Here is a 20,971-nt window from a genome sequence, read left to right as displayed (position 1 = left end):
CTCCCGGACCAGGGCACGAACCCGTGTCCCCTGCATCGGCAGGCGGACTCTCGACCACTGCGCCACCAGGGAAGCCCGAGACGGATAATTTTTATATCACACCTTTTACATATTTTGAATTTTGAATTATGTGAATGCACAAGCTATTCAGAGATCTAAAATAAGAAAACAATGAATAGCCTGACTTTGAACACTGGTAATAAAAGAGAAAAACTTATGCCATTATTTGGCTTTTCCAAAAGGAACTTATTTCAAGTTACTTAAATAGTACCAGCTGATGAGGAAAAGTTCCACTTTATAGGAGAATACCAGCTAACAAATGTGAACAAAATGAAGGGAGGAGAAAACCATCATTTGGAAACTCCTAATGAAATTACTGACTTGCGTAAGAATTAAAAATTGATGTTAAAACCGTTATTCAGCGAAAAATGGATGAAGAACTGGACATCCATGTCAGGTGAAAATAACACCACTCAGATCACTTTCTGCCCAGGCGGAGGGTATAGGAGTTCACTGGAGGGATCAGACTATATCTGGTTATTATGTGCCCTCTGAGTCAAAGCAAAATGAAGTGCACAGCATCCCCTACGTCAGAGGCTGGCAAATTTTTCTATAAGGGGCAGATATTAAATATTCTAGGCTTTGTAGAACAAAAGTCTACTACGTTGCAGTTACTCAACTCTGCCACTGTACTGCTAAAGCAGCCACAAGCAATATGTAAACAACTGAGAGTTCTAATAAAACTTTATTTGTGGAGGAGCTTCAAGATGTCCTAAGAGTAAGACGTGGAAATCACCTTCCTCCCCACAAATACATCAGAAATACATCTACATGTGGAACAACTCCTACAGAACACCTACTGAATGCTGGCAGAAGACCTCAGACCTCCCAAAAGGCAAGAAACTCCCCACATACCTGGGTAGGGCAAAAGAAAAAAGAGACAAAACAATAGGGACGGGACCTGCACCAGTGGGAGGGAGCTGTGAAGGAGGAAAGGTTTCCAGACACTAGAAGCCCCTTCGCGGGCGGAGACTGCGGGTGGCGGAGGGGGAAAGCTTCGGAACCACGGAGGAGAGGGCAGCAACAGGGGTGCGGAGGGCAAAGCGGAGAGATTCCCACACAGAGTATCGGTGCCGACCAGCACTCACCAGCCCGACGGGCTTGTCTGCTCACCCGCCGGGGCGGGCGGGGGTTGGGAGCTGAGGCTTGGGCTTCGGTTGGATCCCAGGGAGAGGACTGGGGTTGGCGGCGTGAACACAGCCTGAAGGAGGCTAGTGCACGGCTAGCTGGGAGGGAGTCTGGGAAAAGTCTGGAGCTGCCGAAGAGACAAGAGACTTTTTCTTGCCTCCGTTTCCTGGTGCGCGAGGAGAGGGGATTAAGAGCGCTGGTTAAAGGAGCTACAGAGACGGGCGCGAGCCGTGGCTATCGGCGACGACCCCAGAACCGGGCATGCGACGCTAAGGCTGCTGCTGCCGCCACCAAGCAGCCTGTGTGCAGCACAGGTCACTCTCCACACCTCCCCTCCTGGGAGCCTGTGCAGCCCGCCACTGCCAGGGTCCCGAGATCCAGGGACAACTTCCCCGGGAGAACGCACGGCGCGCCTCAGGCTGGTGCAACGTCATGCCGGCCTCTGCCGCCGCAGGCTTGACCCACATCCGTACCCCTCCCTCCTCCCGGCCTGAGTGAGCCAGAGCCCCCACCCCCCATCACCTGCTCCTTTAACCTCATCATGTCTGAGCGGGAACAGATGCCCTCAGGTGACCTACACAAAGAGGCAGGGCCAAATCCAAAGCTGAGCCCCGGGAACTGTGCAAACAGAGAAGAGAAAGGGAAATCTCTCCCAGCAGGCTCAGGAGCAGCGGATTAAAGCTCCACAATCAACTTGATGTACCCTGCATCTGTGGAATACATGAATAGACAACGAATCATCCCAAATTGAGGAGGTAGGCTTTGGGAACAACGATATATATATATATATATATTTTTCCCTTTTTCTCTTTTTGTGAGTATGTGTATGCTTCTGTGTGTGATTTTGTCTGTATAGCTTGGCTCTTACAATTTGTCCTAGGGTTCTGTCTGTCCATTTTTTTTTTCATAGTATAGTTTTTAGCACTTGTTATCATTGTTGGATTTGGTTTTTGGTTTGGTTGCTCTCTTCTTTCTTTCTCTCTTTCTTTTTATTAATTTAAAAATTTTTTAATAATTATTTTTATTTTTAATTTTAAAGACTTTATTTTATTTTACTTTATTTTATCTTCTTCTTTCTTTCTTTCTTTTCTCCCTTTTATTCTGAGCCGTGTGGATGACGGGCTCTTTGTGCTCCAGCCAGGCGACAGGGCTGTGCCTCTCAGGTGGGAGAGCCAAGTTCAGGACACTGATTCACAAGAGACCTCCCAGCACCACGTAATATCAAATGGCGAAAATCTCCCAGAGATCTCCATCTCAACACCAAGACCCAACTCCACTCAACAACCACCAAACTACAGTGCTGGACACCCTATGCCAAACAACTAGCAAGACAGGAACACAACCCCATACATTATCAGAGAGGCTGCCTAAAATCATAATAAGGCCACAGACACCACAAAACACAACACCAGACGTGGACCTGCCCAACAGAAAAACAAGATCCAGCCTCATCCACCAGAACACAGGCACTAGGTTGCCTCCACCAGGAAGCCTACACAACCCACTGAACCAACCTTAACCACTGGGGACAGACACCAAAAACAACAGGAACTATGAACCTGCAGCCTGCGAAAAGGAGATCCCCAAACACAATAAGATAAGCAAAATGAGAAGACAGAAAAACACACAGCAGATGAAGGAGCAAGGTAAAAACCCACGAGACCTAACAAATGAAGAGGAAATAGGCAGTCTACCTGAAAAAGAATTCAGAATAATGATAGTAAAGATGATCCAAAATCTTAGAAATACAATAGAGAAAATGCAAGAAACAATTATCAAGGACCTAGAAGAACTAAAGAGGAAACAAACAATGATGAACAACACAATAAGTGAAATTAAAAATTCTCTAGAAGGGGTCAGTAGCAAAATAACTGAGGCAGAAGAACGGATAAGTGACCTGGAAGATAAAATAGTGGAAATAACTACCGCAGAGCAGAATAAAGAAAAAAGAATGAAAGAACTGAGGACAGTCTCAGAGACCTCTGGGACAACATTAAACGCACCAACATTCGAATTATAGGGGCCCCAGAAGAAGAAGAGAAATAGAAAGGGACTGAGAAAATATATGAAGAGATTATAGTTGAAAACTTCCCTAATTTGGGAAAGGAAATAGCTAATCAAGTCCAGGAAGCACAGAGAGTCCCATACAGGATAAATACAAGGAGGAACATGCCAAGACACATACTAGTCAAACTATCAAAAATTAAATACAGGGTTTCCCTGGTGGTGCAGTGGTTGGGAGTCCGCCTGCCGATGCAGGCGACACGGGTTCGTGCCCCGGTCCGGGAAGATCCCACATGCCGCGGAGCGGCTGGGCCTGTGAGCCATGGCCACTGAGCCTGTGCGTCCGGAGCCTGTGTTCCGCAATGGGAGAGGCCACAGCAGTGAGAGGCCCGCGTACCGCAAAAAGAAAAGAAAAAAAAATTAAATACAAAGAAAAAATATTAAAAGCAGCAAGGGAAAAACAACAAATAACACACAAGGGAATCCCCATAAGGTTAACAGCTGATCTTTCACCAGAAACTCTGCAAGCCAGAAGTGGGTGGCAGGACATATTAAACTGATGAAGGAGAAAAATCTACAACCAAGATTACTCGAACCAGCAAGGATCACATTCAGATTTGACAGAGAAATTAAAACCTTTACAGATAAGCAAAAGCTAAGAGAATTCAGCACCACCAAACCAGCTCTACAACAAATGCTAAAGGAACTTCTCTAGGCAGGAAACACAAGAGAAGGAAAAGACCTACAATAACAAACCCAAAACAATTAGGAAAATGGTCATAGGAACATAAATATAGATAATTACCTTAAATGTAAATGGATTAAAAGCTCCAACCAAAAGACATAGACTGGCTGAATGGATACAAAAACAAGACCCATATATATGCTGTCTACAAGAGACCCACTTCAGACCTAGGGACACATACAGACTGAAAGTGAGGGGATGGAAAAAGATATTCCATGCAAATAGAAATCAAAAGAAAGCTGGAGTAGCAATTCTCTTATCAGACAAAATAGACTTTAAAAAAAGACTATTACAAGAGAAAAAGAAGGACATTACATAATGATCAAGGGATCAATCCAAGAAGAAGATATAACAATTGTAAATATTTATGCACCCAACATAGGAGCACCTCAATACATAAGGCAACTAACAGCCATAAAAGGGGAAATCAACAGTAACACAATCATAGTAGGGGACTTTAACATCCCATTTTCACCAATAGACAGATCATCCAAAATGAAAATAAATAAGGAAACACACACTTTAAATGATACATTAAACAAGATGGACTTAATTGATATTTATAGGACATTCCATCAAAAACAACAGAATACACATTTTTCTCAACTGCTCATGGAACATTCTCCAGGATAGATCATATCTTGGGTCACAAATCAAGCCTTGGTATTTAAGAAAACTGAAATCGTATTATGTATCTTTCCGACCACAATGCTATGAGACTAGATATCAATTACAGGAAAAAATCTGTTAAAAATACAAACACATGGAGGCTGAACATGATACAAACTTAATACAAAACTTAATAAACTTAATACAAACTTAATAAACTTAATACAAAAATACAAACACATGGAAGCTATACTTAATAACCAAAAGATCACTGAAGAAATGAAAGAGCAAATCAAAAAATACCTAGAAACAAATGACAATGAAAACATGATGACCCAACCTATGGGATGCAGCAAAAACAGTTCTAAGAGGGACGTTTATAGAAATACAATCCTACCTTAGGAAACAAGAAACATCTCAAATAAACAACCTAACCTTACACCTAAAGCAATTAGAGAAAGAAGAACAAAAGAACCCCAAAGTTAGCAGAAGGCAAGAAATCATAAAGATCAGATCAGGAATAAATGAAAAAGAAATGAAGGAAACGATAGCAAAGACCAATAAAACTAAAAGCTGGTTCTTTGAGAAGATAAACAAAATTGATAAACCATTAGCCAGACTCATCAAGAAAAAAAGGGAGAAGACTCAAATCAATAGAATTAGAAATGAAAAAGGAGAAGTAAAAACTGACACTGCAGAAATACAAAGGATGATGAGAGATTACTACAAGCAACTCTGTGCCAATAAAATGGACAACCTGGAAGAAATGGACAACTTCTCAGAAATGCGCAACCTTCCGAGACTGAACCAGGAAGAAACAGAAAATATGAACAGACCAATCACAAGCACTGAAATTGAAACTGTGATTAAAAATCTTCCAACAAACAAAAGCCCAGGACCAGATGGCTTCACAGGCAAATTCTATCAAACACTTAGAGAAGAGCTAACACTTATCCTTCTCAAACTCTTCCAAAATGTAGCAGAGGGAGGAACACTCCCAAACTCATTCTACAAGGCCACCATCACCCTGATACCAAAGCCAGACAAAAATGTCACAAAGAAAGAAAATTACAGGCCAATATCACCAATGAACATAGATGCAAACATCCTCAACAAAATACTAGCAAACAGAATCCAACAGCACATTAAAAGGATCATACACCATGATCAAGTGGGGTTTATTCCAGGAATGCAAGCATTTTTCAATATATGCAAATCAATCAATGTGATACACCAAATTAACAAACTGAAGGAGAAAAACCATATGATACTCTCAATAGATGCAGAGAAAGCTTTTGACAAAATTCAAGACCGATTTATCATAAAAACCCTCCAGAAAGTAGGCATAGAGTGAAATTTGCTCAACATAATAAAGGCCATCTATGACAAATCCACAGCCAACATCGTCCTCAATGGTAATAAACTGAAACCATTTCCACTAAGATCAGGAACAAGACAAGGTTGCCCACTCTCACCACTCTTATTCAACATAGTTTTGGAAGTTTTAGCCACAGCAATCAGAGAAGAAAAAGAAATAAAAGGTATCCAAATCGGAAAAGAAGTAAAGCTGTCACTGTTTGCAGATGACGTGATACATAGAGATGTGTACACAGAGAATCCTAAAGATGCTACCAGAAAACTACTAGAGGTAATCAATGAATCTGGTAAAGTAGCAGGATATAAAATTAATGCACAGAAATCTCTGGCATTCCTATACACTAATGATGAAAAATCTGAAAGTGAAATTAAGAAAACACTCCCATTTACCATTGCAACAAAAAGAATAAAATATCTAGGAGTAAACCTACCTAAGAAGACAAAAGACCTGTATGCAGAAAATTATAAGACACTGATGAAAGAAATTAAAGATGATACAAATAGATGGAGAGATATACCATGTTCTTGGACTGGAAGCATCAACAATGTGAAAATGACTCTACTACCCAAAGCAATCTACAGGTTCATTGCAATCCCTATCAAACTAACAATGGCATTTTTCACAGAACTAGATCAAAAAATTTCACAATTTGTATGGAAACACAAAAGACCCCGAATAGCAAAAGCAATCTTGAGAAAGAAAAACGGAGCCGGAGGAATCAGGCTCCTGGACTTCAGGCTATACTACAAAGCTACAGTAATCAAGACAGTATGGTACTGGCATAAAAACAGAAATATAGATAAATGGAACAGGACAGAAAGCCCAGAGATAAACCCACGCACATATGTTCACCTTATCTTTGATAAAGGAGGCAAGAATATACAGTGGAGAAAAGACAGCCTCTTCAAAAAGTGGTGCTGGGAAAACTAGACAGCTACATGTAAAAGAATGAAATTAGAACACTTCCTAACAACATACACAAAAATAAACTCAAAATGGATTAAAGACCTAAATGTAAGGCCAGACACTATCAAACTCTTAGAGGAAAACATAGGCAGAACACTACATGACAGAAATCACAGCAAGATCCTTTTTGACCCACCTCCTAGAGAAATGGAAATAAAACCAAAAACAAACAAAGGGGACCTAATGAAACTTAAAAGCTTTTGCACAGCAAAGGAAACCATAAACAAGACCAAAAGACAACCCTCAGAATGGGAGAAGATATTTGCAAATGAAGCAACTGACAAAGGATTAATCTCCAAAATGTACAAGAGGGTCATTCAGCTCAATATCAGAAAAACTAATAACCCAATCCAAAAATGGGCAGAAGACCTAAACATTTTTCCAAAGACAATATACAGATTGCCAAGAAACACATGGAAGAATGCTCAACATCATTAATCATTAGAGAAATGCAAATCAAAACTACAATGAGATATCATCTCACACCGGTCAGAATGGCCATCATAAAAAAATGTACAAACAATAAATACTGGAGAGGGTGTGGAGAAAAGGGAACCCTCTTGCACTGTTGGTGGGAATTTAATTTGATACAGCCACTATGGAGAACAGTATGGAGGTTCCTTACAAAACTAAAAATAGAACTACCATACGACCCAGCAATCCCACTGCTGGGCATATACCCTGAGAAAACCATAATTCAAAAAGAGTCATGTACCAAAATGTTCATTGCAGCTCTATTTACAATAGCCAGGACATGGAAGCAACCTAAGTGTCCATCAACAGATGAATGGATAAAGAAGTTGTGACACATATATACAATGGAATATTACTAAGCCATAAAAAGAAACAAAATTGAGTTATTTGTAGTGAGGTGGATGGACCTAGGGTCTGTCATACAGATTGAAGTAAGTCAGAAAGAGAAAAACAAATACCATATTCTAACACACATATATGGAACATTAAAAAAAAAAAAAGTTCTGAAGAACCTACGGGCAAGACGGGAATAAAGACACAGACCTAGTAGAGCATGGACTTGAGGATATGGGGATGGAGAAGGGTAAGCTGGGACAAAGTGAGAGAGTGGCATGGACATATATACACTACCAAATGTAAAATAGATAGCTAGTGGGAAGCAGCCACAAAGCACAGGGAGATCAGCTTGGTGCTTTCTGACCACCTAGAGGGGTGGGATAGGGAGGGTGGGAGGGAGGGAGATGCAAGAGGGAGGAGATATGGGGACATATGTATATGTATAACTGATTCACTTTGTTATAAAGCAGAAACTAACACACCATTGTAAAGCAATTATACTCCACTAAAGATGTTAAAAAAAATAAAATAAAAATTACAAAAAAACCCAGCTTTATTTTTGGACCTTGAAATTTGATTTTCACACAATTTTCATGTGTCATGAAATATTATTCTTCTTTTAATCCACCCCACCCCACCACTGTCACTCGATAATGTAAAAACCATTCTTAGCTCATGAGTCGTATAAAAGCAGGTGGTGGACTGAATTTGACCTATAGGCCATCGTTTCCTGAAATCTGACCTATTATAATATATTCTCTTCAAAACTTTTACCTTGAATGCATCAGGCCTTTAACTATGACCTCCAGTTTTGTAGGAAACACCATGAAGAGAGGAATAAACTAAATTACACCATGAAGATGCTACCACACAATTCCAGAAAATGGGATATTCTGTTAGTCTGGTTTCTTTATCAAATGGGGGTCATACAAAAGGAACTGTGTTAGATGAAAACAGACTTTAGGGACATCCCAGCCACATGTAATTCACAGATCTGGACTGAGTCCTGGCTTAAACAAACTGACCACAAAGGACGTGTTGGGATTATTAAAGCCTGAATATTTGAGATGAAAGTTTACTGAAGTAGGAAAGGGAGGACTAGTGACGGAAGGAAGCAGGCTACAGACATTATGTATACTACTATCTCCTATTGGTTAAAAAATTTACTTATTTCTAAAAGCGCAGAAAAAGATTTAAAGGCTGTACACTGAGGTGTTAACAATGGTGATCTCTTTTTAATTTTTTTAATTTGTGCTTGCTGTATTTTCTAATTTTCTGTTATGCACCTATACTGCTTCTTATAAAAGGTTCATTTTTAAAGAGAATTAATAAATCTTAAAAAAAAAGCTCATACTGTATAACACGAGGAATATAGCCAATATTTTACTATAAATAGAGTATAATCTTTATAAATTGTGAATCACTATATTGTATATGTGTAACTTATATAATATTGTACATCAACTATACTTCAATTAAAAAAGCTCATACAAGCTCACTGTAAAAAGTTTAATCACAGAAGGAGACAGGAGAAAATGTGAAAATACTTCTACCTCTGCCCCACCTGCACCCTCACGCTCACTAACCAGTTAACATGGTATATATCCTTCTAACTCCTTTCTTTGTTTTCACAAGCATATATATATACATACATGTATACATATGCACAGATCTACCCATTCTTTCTGATGGCTTCAAAGTGTCCATCACGGAAGGATCCACGTATTTCATTTAAGTAATCCTCTACACACAGCCACTGATCTTGTTTTCCGTTTATGGACATTATAAGCAACGATGAACTTAACATCCTCTGACACACACACATGTATAAGTATTCCCACAGGACAGATTCCTGGAAGTGAAATTATTGGGTCAAAGGGCACATACATTTTAAAAGTTTATAGATACTGCCAAAGTGCCCTTTTACAATGATTTACCAGTTTTCATTCCCATCAAACGTGCACAAGAGCACTTATTTCCCTGACTGCTTACCAAAACTGGGGGTTACCAAATTTTTACTTTATTTTATTTTATTTATTTATTTTTTTGGCCATGCCATGTGGCATGTGGGATCTTAGTTCCCCGACCAGGAATCGAACCCGTGCCCCCTGCAGTGGAAGCATGGAGTGCTAATCACTGGACCCCCAGAGACCTCCCACCAATTTTTAAAAATATTTGCAAATCTCACAGATTTGACTTACTACTAAAAGTTGAACATTGTTCACATGTCCATAGGCAGTTTGCATTTCTTCTATAAATTGTTTGCCCATATTTTCTGGCCAATATTCTATTAGAATATTATCTTTTTTTTTTTTTTGTGGTACGCGGGTCTCTCACTGTTGTGGCCTCTCCCGTTGCGGAGCACAGGCTCCGGACATGCAGGCTCAGCGGCCATGGCTCACGGGCCTAGCCGCTCCGGCATGTGGGATCTTCCCGGACTGAGGCACGAACCCACGTCCCCTGTATGGGCAGGTGGACTCTCAACCACTGTGCCACCAGGGAAGCCCCCTAGAATATTATCTTTTTTAATGCACTTATTGATGTGAATACTACTTCTACTATATATTTATTTGTGTGTATATATCTTTTAAAATTGTTTATGAAACTCTAATTAGTTTTAAATTTCTATGTGGTCTAAATACGTCAAACTTATTCTTTTTGCTTTTGGGTGTTTCATCTTATGAAGGAAAAGCAAGTTTTTCGTACCCAAGATTATAAAACTTTTCTCCTATATTTTCAGGTTCTCTTACAGTTTTGATTTTTATGTTTAGATTTTTAATCTATCAAGAACTGATGTTTTGGGGCTTCCCTGTTGGCGCAGTGGTTAAGAATCCGCCTGCCAATGCAAGGGACACGGGTTCAAGCCCTGGTCTGGGAAGACCCCACATGCCGCGGAGCAACTAAGCCCGTGCACCACAACTACTGAGCCTGTGCTCTAGAGCCCGTGAGCCACAACTCCTGAAGCCCTCACGCCTAGAGCCTGTGCTCTGCAACAAGAGAAGCCACCGCAATGAGAAGCCTGCGCAATGCAACAAAGAGTAGCCCCTGCTCGCCACAACTAGAGAAAGCCCGTGGACAGCAACAAAGACCCAACGCAGCCAAAAATAAAAAGAACTGATGTTTCATGTAAGGCAAGAATCTAACTTTACTATTTTCCAAAGTGATAGCCACTTGTCTCCATATCATTTATTGAACATTCTGTTTTCCTCAATGATTTGAAATACCACCTTATCATTTATATGTTCATATGTAAGTATGATACATATGTATGTGTTATAAACATACACAGATACATATATACATATACATAAGTATATATAAAATATGTTTCTAGATTCTTTAGCCTGATGCATGTATCTGCATTTCTCTGTTGCTATGCCAGCCGCAAATTGCTTTACTCGATTAGCTGTATAGCCTGTTCGATATCTGGTGGGGCAAACTTCATTGTTCTTTTTGAAACTTTTCATGGTTATTATTACAGACTTACTCTGTATGTACAAGGTCCTATTCAAAGAATGTTCAATTATCAGGTGACTATAACAAGTAAGGTAATCAGTTTCTGTCCAACATCAAAACAAAGTCATCTTCCTTGTTACCTTATAAAGTTCTAGAGCAATGCCAGCAGCCATTTTTCCTCCATAGGACTCTGAGAAAATGTAGAATGGAATCGTCTAGGAAGAAAAGGAATTTACAAAGAATTAAATATCCTGAATGTCTTTTAATTCACACGAATCAATTTCAAATTTCTATTGCATGTAATGGCCAGACAAAACAAATCTGCTTTTGCTGATCTTTCCTCCCATATCTGATTATTATGTTTAATTAGAATACTGGCTGCAGGGTCATTTTTTTCAAGCTAAAACCACCTTTAGTGATGACTGAAACAGAAGCCCACAATCTGATCCTGGGTGCAAAAAAGTTTTCTCTGGAATCAGTTAGGCATGTAGCTCTTGGGGAAGTTTGCATCTGATGGATGCAGTGCTGCAACTGCTAGCCCCCTCTGAGCTTGCTTACCTGGAATTCTTTGTGGCATTCAAAGAAAGTCTTCAGGAGAACCATCATGTCTGATGCCACCATGGCCAGGTCTTTGGTGTACGCGTCACTCTTGTTCACATAACTGAACCCAGTGCCCACTGGGTTATCCACAAACAGGAGACTGGCCGACTGGAGCTACAAGCCACAGAGGAAAGTCAAATGTTGCAATCAGGGGCTTCCCTGGTGACGCAGTGGTTGAGAGTCCACCTGCCAATGCAGGGGACACGGGTTCGTGTCCCAGTCTGGGAAGATCCCACATGCCGCGGAGCTGCTGGGCCCGTGAGCCATGGCCGCTGAGCCTGTGCGTCCAGAGCCTGTGCTCTGCAACGGGAGAGGCCACAACAGTGAGAGGCCCGCGTACCGCAAAAAAAAAAAAAAAAAATTGGAACAGGAACACAGACTAGTATAGCAAAGAAAGGCAAAGAAAAGGAGAGGCAAGAAGGAAAAATTAACATATACACAGGGATCGAAGCATCTAGGCTGTTACTTTCAGACACTACAAATGTCCTGAATGTAATTCATTCGTGCAGGTAGAACCATGCAGTGTCAGTCTGAGCAACAGCTCGAAGCAGTGAGAGGTTGGAATACCACACGTCTGTTTTCTTCAAGATGAATCCAGTTTCCACATTGGCCTGGCTTTGCTGAACACTACAAGAACAGAATTTATTCTAACACCTTTCCCAAAGAGGTTTAGAGTTATAGAATTTTACATCCTGAAGGATCCCTAGTGATGACACACTACAGCCATGTCCTTTACTGATCAGGACATTAAAGCCCAGAAAGGCCCAGGACTTGTCCAAGGTCACAAAGTTGGATAGGTAATGGCAGCGTCAGGACCAAGGCCAGCATCTCCTCACTTCTTGTTCAGGCTCTCTGCCCCAGTCACATTACCCTATTAGTCGTGGGAGGCTTGGGGACAAGCCAGTGGGGTACTCTGCTACTGGAAGTGAGTATGTGAATGTTCTAGGCTGAGGGAACAGCATGTGCAAAGACCCTGAGGCAAGAGTAAGTAAAATGTGCTTAAAGAAGACCAGTATGGAGACAGACAAGAAAATCAAAGGGCTCAGAGGGGATCTTCAGGTGGAGGTGCTCCTGCAGAGTCTTAGAGGTGAGTCTGGTGAGCTAGGTGTGACCGGGTGACCAAAGGAATGAAGTGCAAGCCCAGGAATGGCCCGCGCAGAGGCCTCAAGGAGAGTGCGCATGCAGAGAAGCTGGGAGGTATGGCTAGCAGAAGCCAGTTTACGCCCAGGAATCTGGATCCGATCTTTGGGGAACTGAAAGAGAGTAAACTAAGGAGTGACTGGCATTGGAGGGTTTCACCCAAGCACCATGTGGGAAGTGGATTGGGGGTGGGGGGGCATGTTGAAAGCACCCACAAGAGGCGATGGAAAAGGGGTGGATGAAGAATATTAGCAACACTTGGGTAGTAAACATAGAGCTACCATAGGACCCAGCAATTCCCCACCCCGCCCCACCAAATTGAAAATAGGGGCCCAAACAAATATTTGTACGCTAATGTTCCCTGCATTATTCACAACAGCCAAAAGGTGAAAACAACCTAAGTGTCCATCAACAGATGGGAGAGGAGCAGAGGAGAAGCACAGAGCAGAGGGTGGCCACCAGCTGGGAGCAACAGCCCCACCCTGCCCACTGGTGTGGGTTTACCCACCAGTGTTTGGCAGCCTGGAGGAAGGGGCTGAGCAGGTGGACAGGGGGACTGACCCCAGGCTGGGCATGGCAAGGATGCGGAGGGAGAAGAATGAGGGAACCAGGGGTGGGGGTTAGGTAAGGAAGTGAAGCGAAGAATGAGGGGGCAGGGTGAGACAGAGAATTAGAGAGACATCAAAAGGGCAGAGGACAAGGGGTTTGAAGTCCTGAGGAAGACAAGAATGGAAGTAGGAGAGTAGGAGGGGAAAGGATTGCAGGTTGTGGCCAGAAGGTGGGACCCTGGCGTCTCAGATTGCAGGGATGGCCAATATGTGGGTCATGACAAGGTCCAGAGGGTCTGCTAGAGTAGACAGAGGTTTCTGCAGGCAAGTGGAGAGAAAGGTCACCGAGTTGGGAAGGTGACCAGTGTGGGATAAGCTGCCCCAAGAAATGGAAGAGGCTGGCCAGAGAGGAAGCCTGTGGACAAGTACGCAAGGTCCCCCTGGACACAGAGGAAGAGGGAGGGGGGTGGAGTGGGATGGCTCAACTTGTGACGCCACCCAGAATGGTGTAGGGCTGGGTGGGACTCAGCCTGGGGGAGGCCACACGGCAGTTTGAGTTCGAGGCCTTCCTCACTGTACCCAAGTAGTTCTTCGTGGTTTGAGATCTCTGTCAAGGGGCCCGATTTCCTCAAAGTTCCCAAATCCAGTGCTGGAACCACCTGGACCACCCTGTGAAAGCAAAAACAAACAAACAAACAAAAATAAAGTCAGAGAAAATGTCAGTCAAACCTTCGTCACTACAACAATGACCCCATTCACTATAAACAATTTATGAGTCAGTGATGGTTGGGTCGACCTTACACACAGGACACAACTGACCCAGTGTCTGCACTAACTGAGCCCCTGGTAACTGCTCAAGTCTTTCTAAGAAAAGGAAGCAACCGGGCTAAGAGCCCCCAGAGGGAACGTTCCTACCTCTGATTCTCTGAGCTTGACCCGTGGGGTTTGCTGACCTCAAAACATCTCGTCCAAACCTCTCCCTTCAAAGATGAGCAGTATGGCCCAGAGAGGGAACATGGCAATTAGGGGCTCCACCAGGACTGGACCCGGGGCCTTGTGACTCTCCACCACCCTCTCCTCAGTGTCCCTGAGGATTTACCAGGGACCCAGACTGAGGGGCAGTTTGATCAAGATGATCCCCCGGATATAACATAGTAAATGCGGAAGTCCCTGGGCAGGAAGCACTCAACACTGTGGGCAGGATTCTGAACAGAAGCTCAGTGCTGGGGGCCCAGACAATGGGAGGCAGAGGTTCTATGGCTTCTAAGGGCTAAGAGAGGGGAGGAGGTCCTTCAGGAGATGGTCAGGGGTAAGGATGGTCAGTGCTTTTCTGGACAAAACCTCAGGGGTCAGCTGAGCCAACAGGATAGGCCGAGGGCCTTGAATAAAAGGATGCTGTCTCCCTGTGCAAGATGGTTAGGAAAGGGAGATACACAATGATGGAAGGAAACAGCTCAGGCAAAACAGAAACCAGGGCAATCTGTACAGGGAAATCTAAAGGAAAAAAAAAGACAACATAGAGTCAGGGCTCAGGGGTAACTAAAGGACCCCAACAGAGAGTTTATGAAACTATTGAATGTTTTGAACCGACACCAAGCTAACTATTATAAAACTGGGAGGCTATAAATCCCTCTAAGCAATGTCCTCACCATCGACAGAATGAAAAGACCTATGGAACGGGAGAAAATAGTTGCAAATGATACAACCAATAAGGGGTTAATATCCAACATATATGAACAGCTCATATAACTCAACATCAAAAAACAAACAACCTGATTAAAAAATGGGCAGAAGAACTCAATAGACATTTTTCCAAAGAGGAAATGCAGGTGGCCAGCATGAACATGAAAAGATGCTCAACACTGCTGATCATCAGGGAAATGCAAATCAAAACCATAACGATATACCACCTCACACCTGTCAGAATGGCTATCATCAAAAAGACCACAAACAAATGTTGGTGAGGATGTGGAGAAACGGGAATCCTTGTAACACTGTCGGTGGGAATGTAAATTGGTGCAGCCACTGTGGAAAACAGTATGGAGGTTTCTCAAAAAACTAAAAATAGAACTACCACATGATCCAGTGATTCCACTCCTGAGTATATATTTGAAAAAAACAAAAACACTAATTTGAAAAAATACATGCACCCTAATGTTCATAGAAGCATTATTTGTAATAGCCAAGATATGGAAGCAACCTAAGTGCCCATCAACAGATGAATGGATAAAGAAGAGGCGGTGTATATATATACAATGGAATACTACTCAGCCATAAAAAAGAATGAAATTTTGCCAACTGCAGCAACATGATTGGACTTTGAGGGTATTATGCTAAGTGAAATAAGTCAGACAAAGAAAGACAAATACTGTATGATGTCACTTATATGGAAAATCTAAAAAATACAACAAACGAGTGGCTGTAACAGAAAAGAAGCAGACTCACAGATATAGAGAACAAACTAGTGGCTACCAGGGGGGAGAGGGAAGGGAGGGGGGAATGTAAAGGAAGGGGATTAAGAGATACAAACCACTATGTATAAAATAAACTACAAGGATATATTGTACAACACGGGGAATATAGCCCATATTTATAGAACTATAAATGGAGAAGAACCTTTAAAAATTGTGAATCACTATACTGTATACCTGTAACATATAATACTGTACACCAACTATTATTCAATTTAAAAAAAAGCAAAGCAAAAAACAAAATAAAATAAAAGCAAGGGTCCTTGAGTGAAAGCTGGGCCCCTTTTTCCTAGTGGACTTACTGGGCTGGGATAGGACCAAAGTGAAAGGAGAGAAGCTGGAATCCTAGAGGTATGGTCTTTGTGGGAGAAATCCCATTCTCCTGTCCTGTTCTACTTGATAACATACCACTGCAAAATCTCTTTGTCTAGAACTTTGGGATGGGGGTCCTGTCACGGCCCGGGACTATGCAGTGACTCTGAAATATGGCAAGTGTGTCCAAGGGCAAACTAAAACGCTTAAATGACTTGAAAGTGTACCTAACGTAGCACACTACATCACTCAGAGCTACTCCACTCAGATGACGTGACCTTGACTCCCAAAGACCTGTCCAGAGAAGTCAGTGCATGGATTCTCAGTAGGCTGCTAAAAGAGATCTCCTTTTAACCTGAATTAATTATTTCTTCCTCAATCATACTCTTTTCCCCTTCCCTTGGGCCTCTGAGGAGATGAAGAGCAGGACAGTGAGCCCGTTGATAACCATCAAATAGCATCTCAGCTCACAGAAACCAAAGGTCACAAACTGCACGGTCTTGAGGGGCCAGAAGTGCACCACACGGAGCAGAGAGGGCAGGTGGGTCCCCCAGAAGCTCCTGCCTGTGTGCAAGAGGGGCCCCACCACTCCGCTCCGGAACAGCAAGTTCAGGCCCCAAGTAATCGCATCTCCTGGTTTTTGGAAAAAGGAAGGAAATGTCTTGATTTGTAAATGTTGGCAACTCATTCAAATAAAACAACTGCCCTACTCTGCAGTCAACCAGAAGGAAGGTCTGCAGTTTCAGAAATTCAGTGGTTTTCAAACTGTGTTCCTGGAAGCCCAGAAAGTGCCTGAGGGGCAGCACGTGACAAAGGGGAGGCTGAATGGGTGGGACTTGACACTCTGCCCCAACCTCGGCCCCAGCACTTCCTTCTGCTTTGGCTGGTCTGCAAGCTTTCACTTGGGAGCGGAAGAAGTTCTGCTGATTAATAAAAAGTTTGAAAACCGCTGAAATCCCGCAGACCAAAGCCCAGAGAAGGGAAGTGTTTTGCCACGGCTCTAAGTGGGAGGAAGGCAGAACTGGGCTTGTCCACTGCACGGCTCTCCCTGACAGCCCTGCCACAGCTTCATCTCCAGCTGCCCGGGATGCACAAAAGCTCCCTGGGACACACAGACGGGTTCTTCTTCTGAGACATTTTCATATCTGCGCTCTCGGGCTGAGCCTCACCCCAGCCTTCAAAGAAAAGACTTGCGATAATCCCAAGAGAAAAAGGCCCCTCCGTGCAAACTGCTCTTCTTATCTCATCAGAAAGCCTGTATCCACTGGTCTGGAAAGCAAAGCTGGGGGCACTGGGAGGCTGCTTACGAATAATGACATTTTTGGAGGAAGTGACATTTACATCCCATGGGGGTGAGTATCAGGACGCCCTATTTTTTTTTTTTTTTTCGGTACGCGGGCCTCTCACTGTTGTGGTCTCTCCCGCTGCGGAGCACAGGCTCCAGACGCGCAGGCTCAGCGGCCATGGCTCACGGGCCCAGCCGCTCCGCGGCATGTGGGATCCTCCCGGACCGGGGCACGAACACGTGTCCCCTGCATGGGCAGGCGGACTCTCAACCACTGCGCCACCAGGGAAGCCCTAGGGCGCCCTATTTACTGGTGAGCAACCTGGTGCCCCAGCTGGGCCATGCCTACAGTTTCCAGAAGGTGAAGCAAGACCGCATTCCTCAACCCCTCCCTAGATCTTGGTCTTCCAGGTGGGTGTGGGCCACCTTTGTACAGACATTTTAGGAATGAAAGGAAGGAAGGATCCTCTGCCTGCCCTCAAATAATTTCCAACCAGTTTCCTGTCTTCAATCCTACCACTAGAGCTCAAGATTAAAAATGCAAACACTCTTTAGGGAGAAGGATAGGGCCCGACACTTAATGCTAAGATACAAAAGGCTGAGTTCTTTGAAAATACCAGTTTTTCTAGGGGCAAGGAATTCAGATCTAGGAAAGGACTGGGAGGGGAGAGGAAGGGCTGGTCAGGGTACCTCAGTCTTTGCTTTGGAACCTTCCAGAAACACTTTCTGTCAGCATATTGTCAAATGTGTCTTCAGGAGCTTCCAGTAAGGTTCCTACTGCTGCCTGTGCTGGGCTCAATAGAAAAAGACCCCCGTAAAAGACTAGAACCTCTCACTCTCTGATTTGGCTTCCTTGACTGTACCATCGCCTTTGCCTGCCTCAGAAGGACGCTGAATTCCCAAGCCTCGGAGAGCCCCAGCTGGCTGCTGGACCACATCAGTTCTTCACTGCTGAGCTGTGAGCCTTTAAGGGCAAGCAAGGTGGTAAGTGGGGGAAACCTGGCCTCAACCTCAGGCCAGGCAGTGAAACCAATTTTACCTGAAGCCACATGACCAGGGGCAGTTCTGAGAAGTTCTTGCTGGGGCTGGTGGCATAATAGAGCCACCAGAACATGTGGGCGTCCTTCCGGACAGTCACATAATCCCATACTTCCTTGCCCTCTTCTGTGGGCCAGCTGATGACAGCTCCTGAAACAGAAGCACAATTCGATTTTCCGGAAGAATGTCTATGTCCAGTTAAATTCCCAGCCCAGGAGACACGGCTGGGTTAGGCTAGTGATGATTTGGTTTATACTTCAGACAATTTATTTACTCCAATATATTGTGGAGATAAGGAAAAAAAACCTCAAAAAACTCAGCTATGAAAAAACATACCAAACTTAATAGTGGCACAGGGGGCTGGAGGCTTTCACATTTTCACCTACACCCTCTGTAATGTTTGGATTTTTAACAGGAAGCATAAAACGTGTTTATAATTCTGTTTAAAAGAGAGAGATTTACACTTTGGGGGAAAAAAATCTCAAAATGCAGCACGTTGATTTTTGTTCCTCATTTAATATACAATTAAAGAAGCATCACGGGCTTCCCTGGTGGCGCAGTGGTTGAGAGTCCGCCTGCTGATGCAGGGGACACGGGTTCATGCCCTGGTCCGGGAAAATCCCACATGCCGCGGAGCGGCTGGGCCCGTGAGCCATGGCCGCTGAGCCTGCGCGTCCGGAGCCTGTGCTCCGCAACGGGTGAGGCCACAACAGTGAGAGGCCCACATAACGCAAAAAAAAAAAAAAAAAGAAGAAGCAGCATCACAAGTTAGTGGGGCAAGATTACTCACTATATTACTCTGGAGTAAAAGATTTTTGAAGAAAAAAAATAGAGATGTAGGTTCTTTCTTAACACTCTAAACCAAAATAAATTCCAAGTGGATCAGATATTTCAATTTTAAAATTTAGATGTGAAAAATAATATGAAAATAGAGTTGAAAGTCTCTTTGACCTCTGGATGGGGAAACGATTAAAGCATACCCTAGAGACTATAAAACAAAATTCAAGAGTTGAGGACAGAAACTTGTTACATTTCTGTACAACAAAAATAAAAGGCAAAACAACAAAGAAAGGTCGGCAACAAATATGAAAAAGGGTATTTCCTTAATCGTTAGACCAACTAAAAAATGCAAGATCCTTGAAACAATCAAGATAGTTGTACAATACCTAGCACTTACCAGGCATTCAATAAATGCCCCCGCTCGCCGCAACTAGAGAAAGCCCGCGCGCAGCAACAAAGACCCAACGCAGCCAAAAATAAATAATAATAAAATAAATTTATATAAAAAAAATCGGGGGGCAACCTATTCGACAACATTTCCCAGACACAAGTCGAAGGGTCATATGATCCCCATTTTACAAAAGGGAAAACAAGTAAAGCAACTTGCCTAAGATCACAAGGCAAGTTTGTGGTTAGTTCGAATTCTCAGTTCTTGATTCACACCAGGGCTCATTTTGCTTAAAGAAAAGACTGAAAATCAATTTGCAAGTCATCCCATTAAACACGAATTTGTTTTTGCCAAAAAGGACTGCGGTGAGGGGACATATTATCCTGCCTGTTCTGATCAGGTAGAGGGAGAAAGGCTTACTCGCAATTAAACGTCTCATTCGTGGTAGGATTTTTCAGTCTTGGTACCGTGTGTTTCAGCTCAAAATAAAAAGACCTTATAATCTCATTTAGCAGCCAATCGCGGCAGGAAAAGGGAGGTGGCCTTAAGATTGCGGAACCCTCATTGATCAGGAGCTTCTCCAAATCTTACATTTTGCAAAACTGCTTCTACCTACACGCAGGGAAGAAACAAGGCAGCAGACCACCCAGAGCCAGAAAAAAGTAGAAAAAGAACTTTGAATCCGGAAAAAAAAAAATAGAGTGAGACTCAAAAGCAAAAATAATTACGCAAGGCAGAAACAGGGGAAAAGGAATATGCTTTAAAAAGCACAAACCCACTAACAGATTCTTATCCCTAAAGAAGAGAAGGAGGCACCGGCCGCTGAAACACTTTTGCCCGAACCTACCCGTGCTCAGGCCCGGGAGCAGCAGCAGCACCGGCATAAGACAACTCCGCGGCGCCAGCTCCATGACGAATACCGCGCGGCAGCATCAGCTACGGGCTGGACGCCGCGCCTCAGCACGTGACGGTTGCGGGCTGGGCGAGGCCGAGCCGGAACGGGGGCGGAGCCTGGGCGTCAGGGGCGGGGCCTGGGCGTCGGGGGCGGGGCTGGGGCGGGGCGGGGCGGGGCGGGGCTTGGGCGGGTGGAGAGGCTAGCGACGTCTCGCGCGCCCTTTGCCCAGTTGGCCCACTAGGATCCCTGCAACGGCGCTCGGGGTGTTCTTTTTGCCCCACTACGTCGTTCTTTGCCGTTTTGGGGACAAGCAGAAAGGAAGAGGCGTTTAATGCATTGATTTGACTTGGGTTGTGCG

The 20,971-nt window shown here is 43.5% G+C and overlaps 1 protein-coding gene across 7 annotated transcripts in view; it reads right to left on the bottom strand.

The window, feature by feature from the left end:
* The window catches only part of SCPEP1 (serine carboxypeptidase 1), a 71,606-nt gene extending 50,939 nt beyond the window's left edge, over nt 1-20,667 (bottom strand). For 6 of the 7 annotated variants that reach the window (XR_009537799.1, XR_009537800.1, XR_009537802.1 and 3 more), the window contains exons 1-5: nt 20,566-20,667; nt 18,552-18,700; nt 14,024-14,113; nt 11,715-11,870; nt 11,297-11,371 (exon numbers count right to left, since the gene is read on the bottom strand). Coding sequence is in view for 1 of the 7 variants with exons in the window: in XM_060135945.1 (XP_059991928.1) it covers nt 11,297-11,371; nt 11,715-11,870; nt 14,024-14,113; nt 18,552-18,700; nt 20,566-20,629 (534 nt within the window). In the remaining 6 variants the exon portion in view is untranslated. The remainder of the gene's footprint in view (nt 1-11,296; nt 11,372-11,714; nt 11,871-14,023; nt 14,114-18,551; nt 18,701-20,565) is intronic. The other variant, XR_009537803.1, reaches the window with a different exon arrangement.
* Nucleotides 20,668-20,971: the final 304 nt, after the last annotated feature.

The sequence above is a fragment of the Lagenorhynchus albirostris genome, chromosome 20 (assembly GCF_949774975.1).
Source record: "Lagenorhynchus albirostris chromosome 20, mLagAlb1.1, whole genome shotgun sequence".
NCBI lineage: Eukaryota > Metazoa > Chordata > Mammalia > Artiodactyla > Delphinidae > Lagenorhynchus > Lagenorhynchus albirostris.
This window is presented reverse-complemented; position numbering and strand designations above follow the sequence as displayed.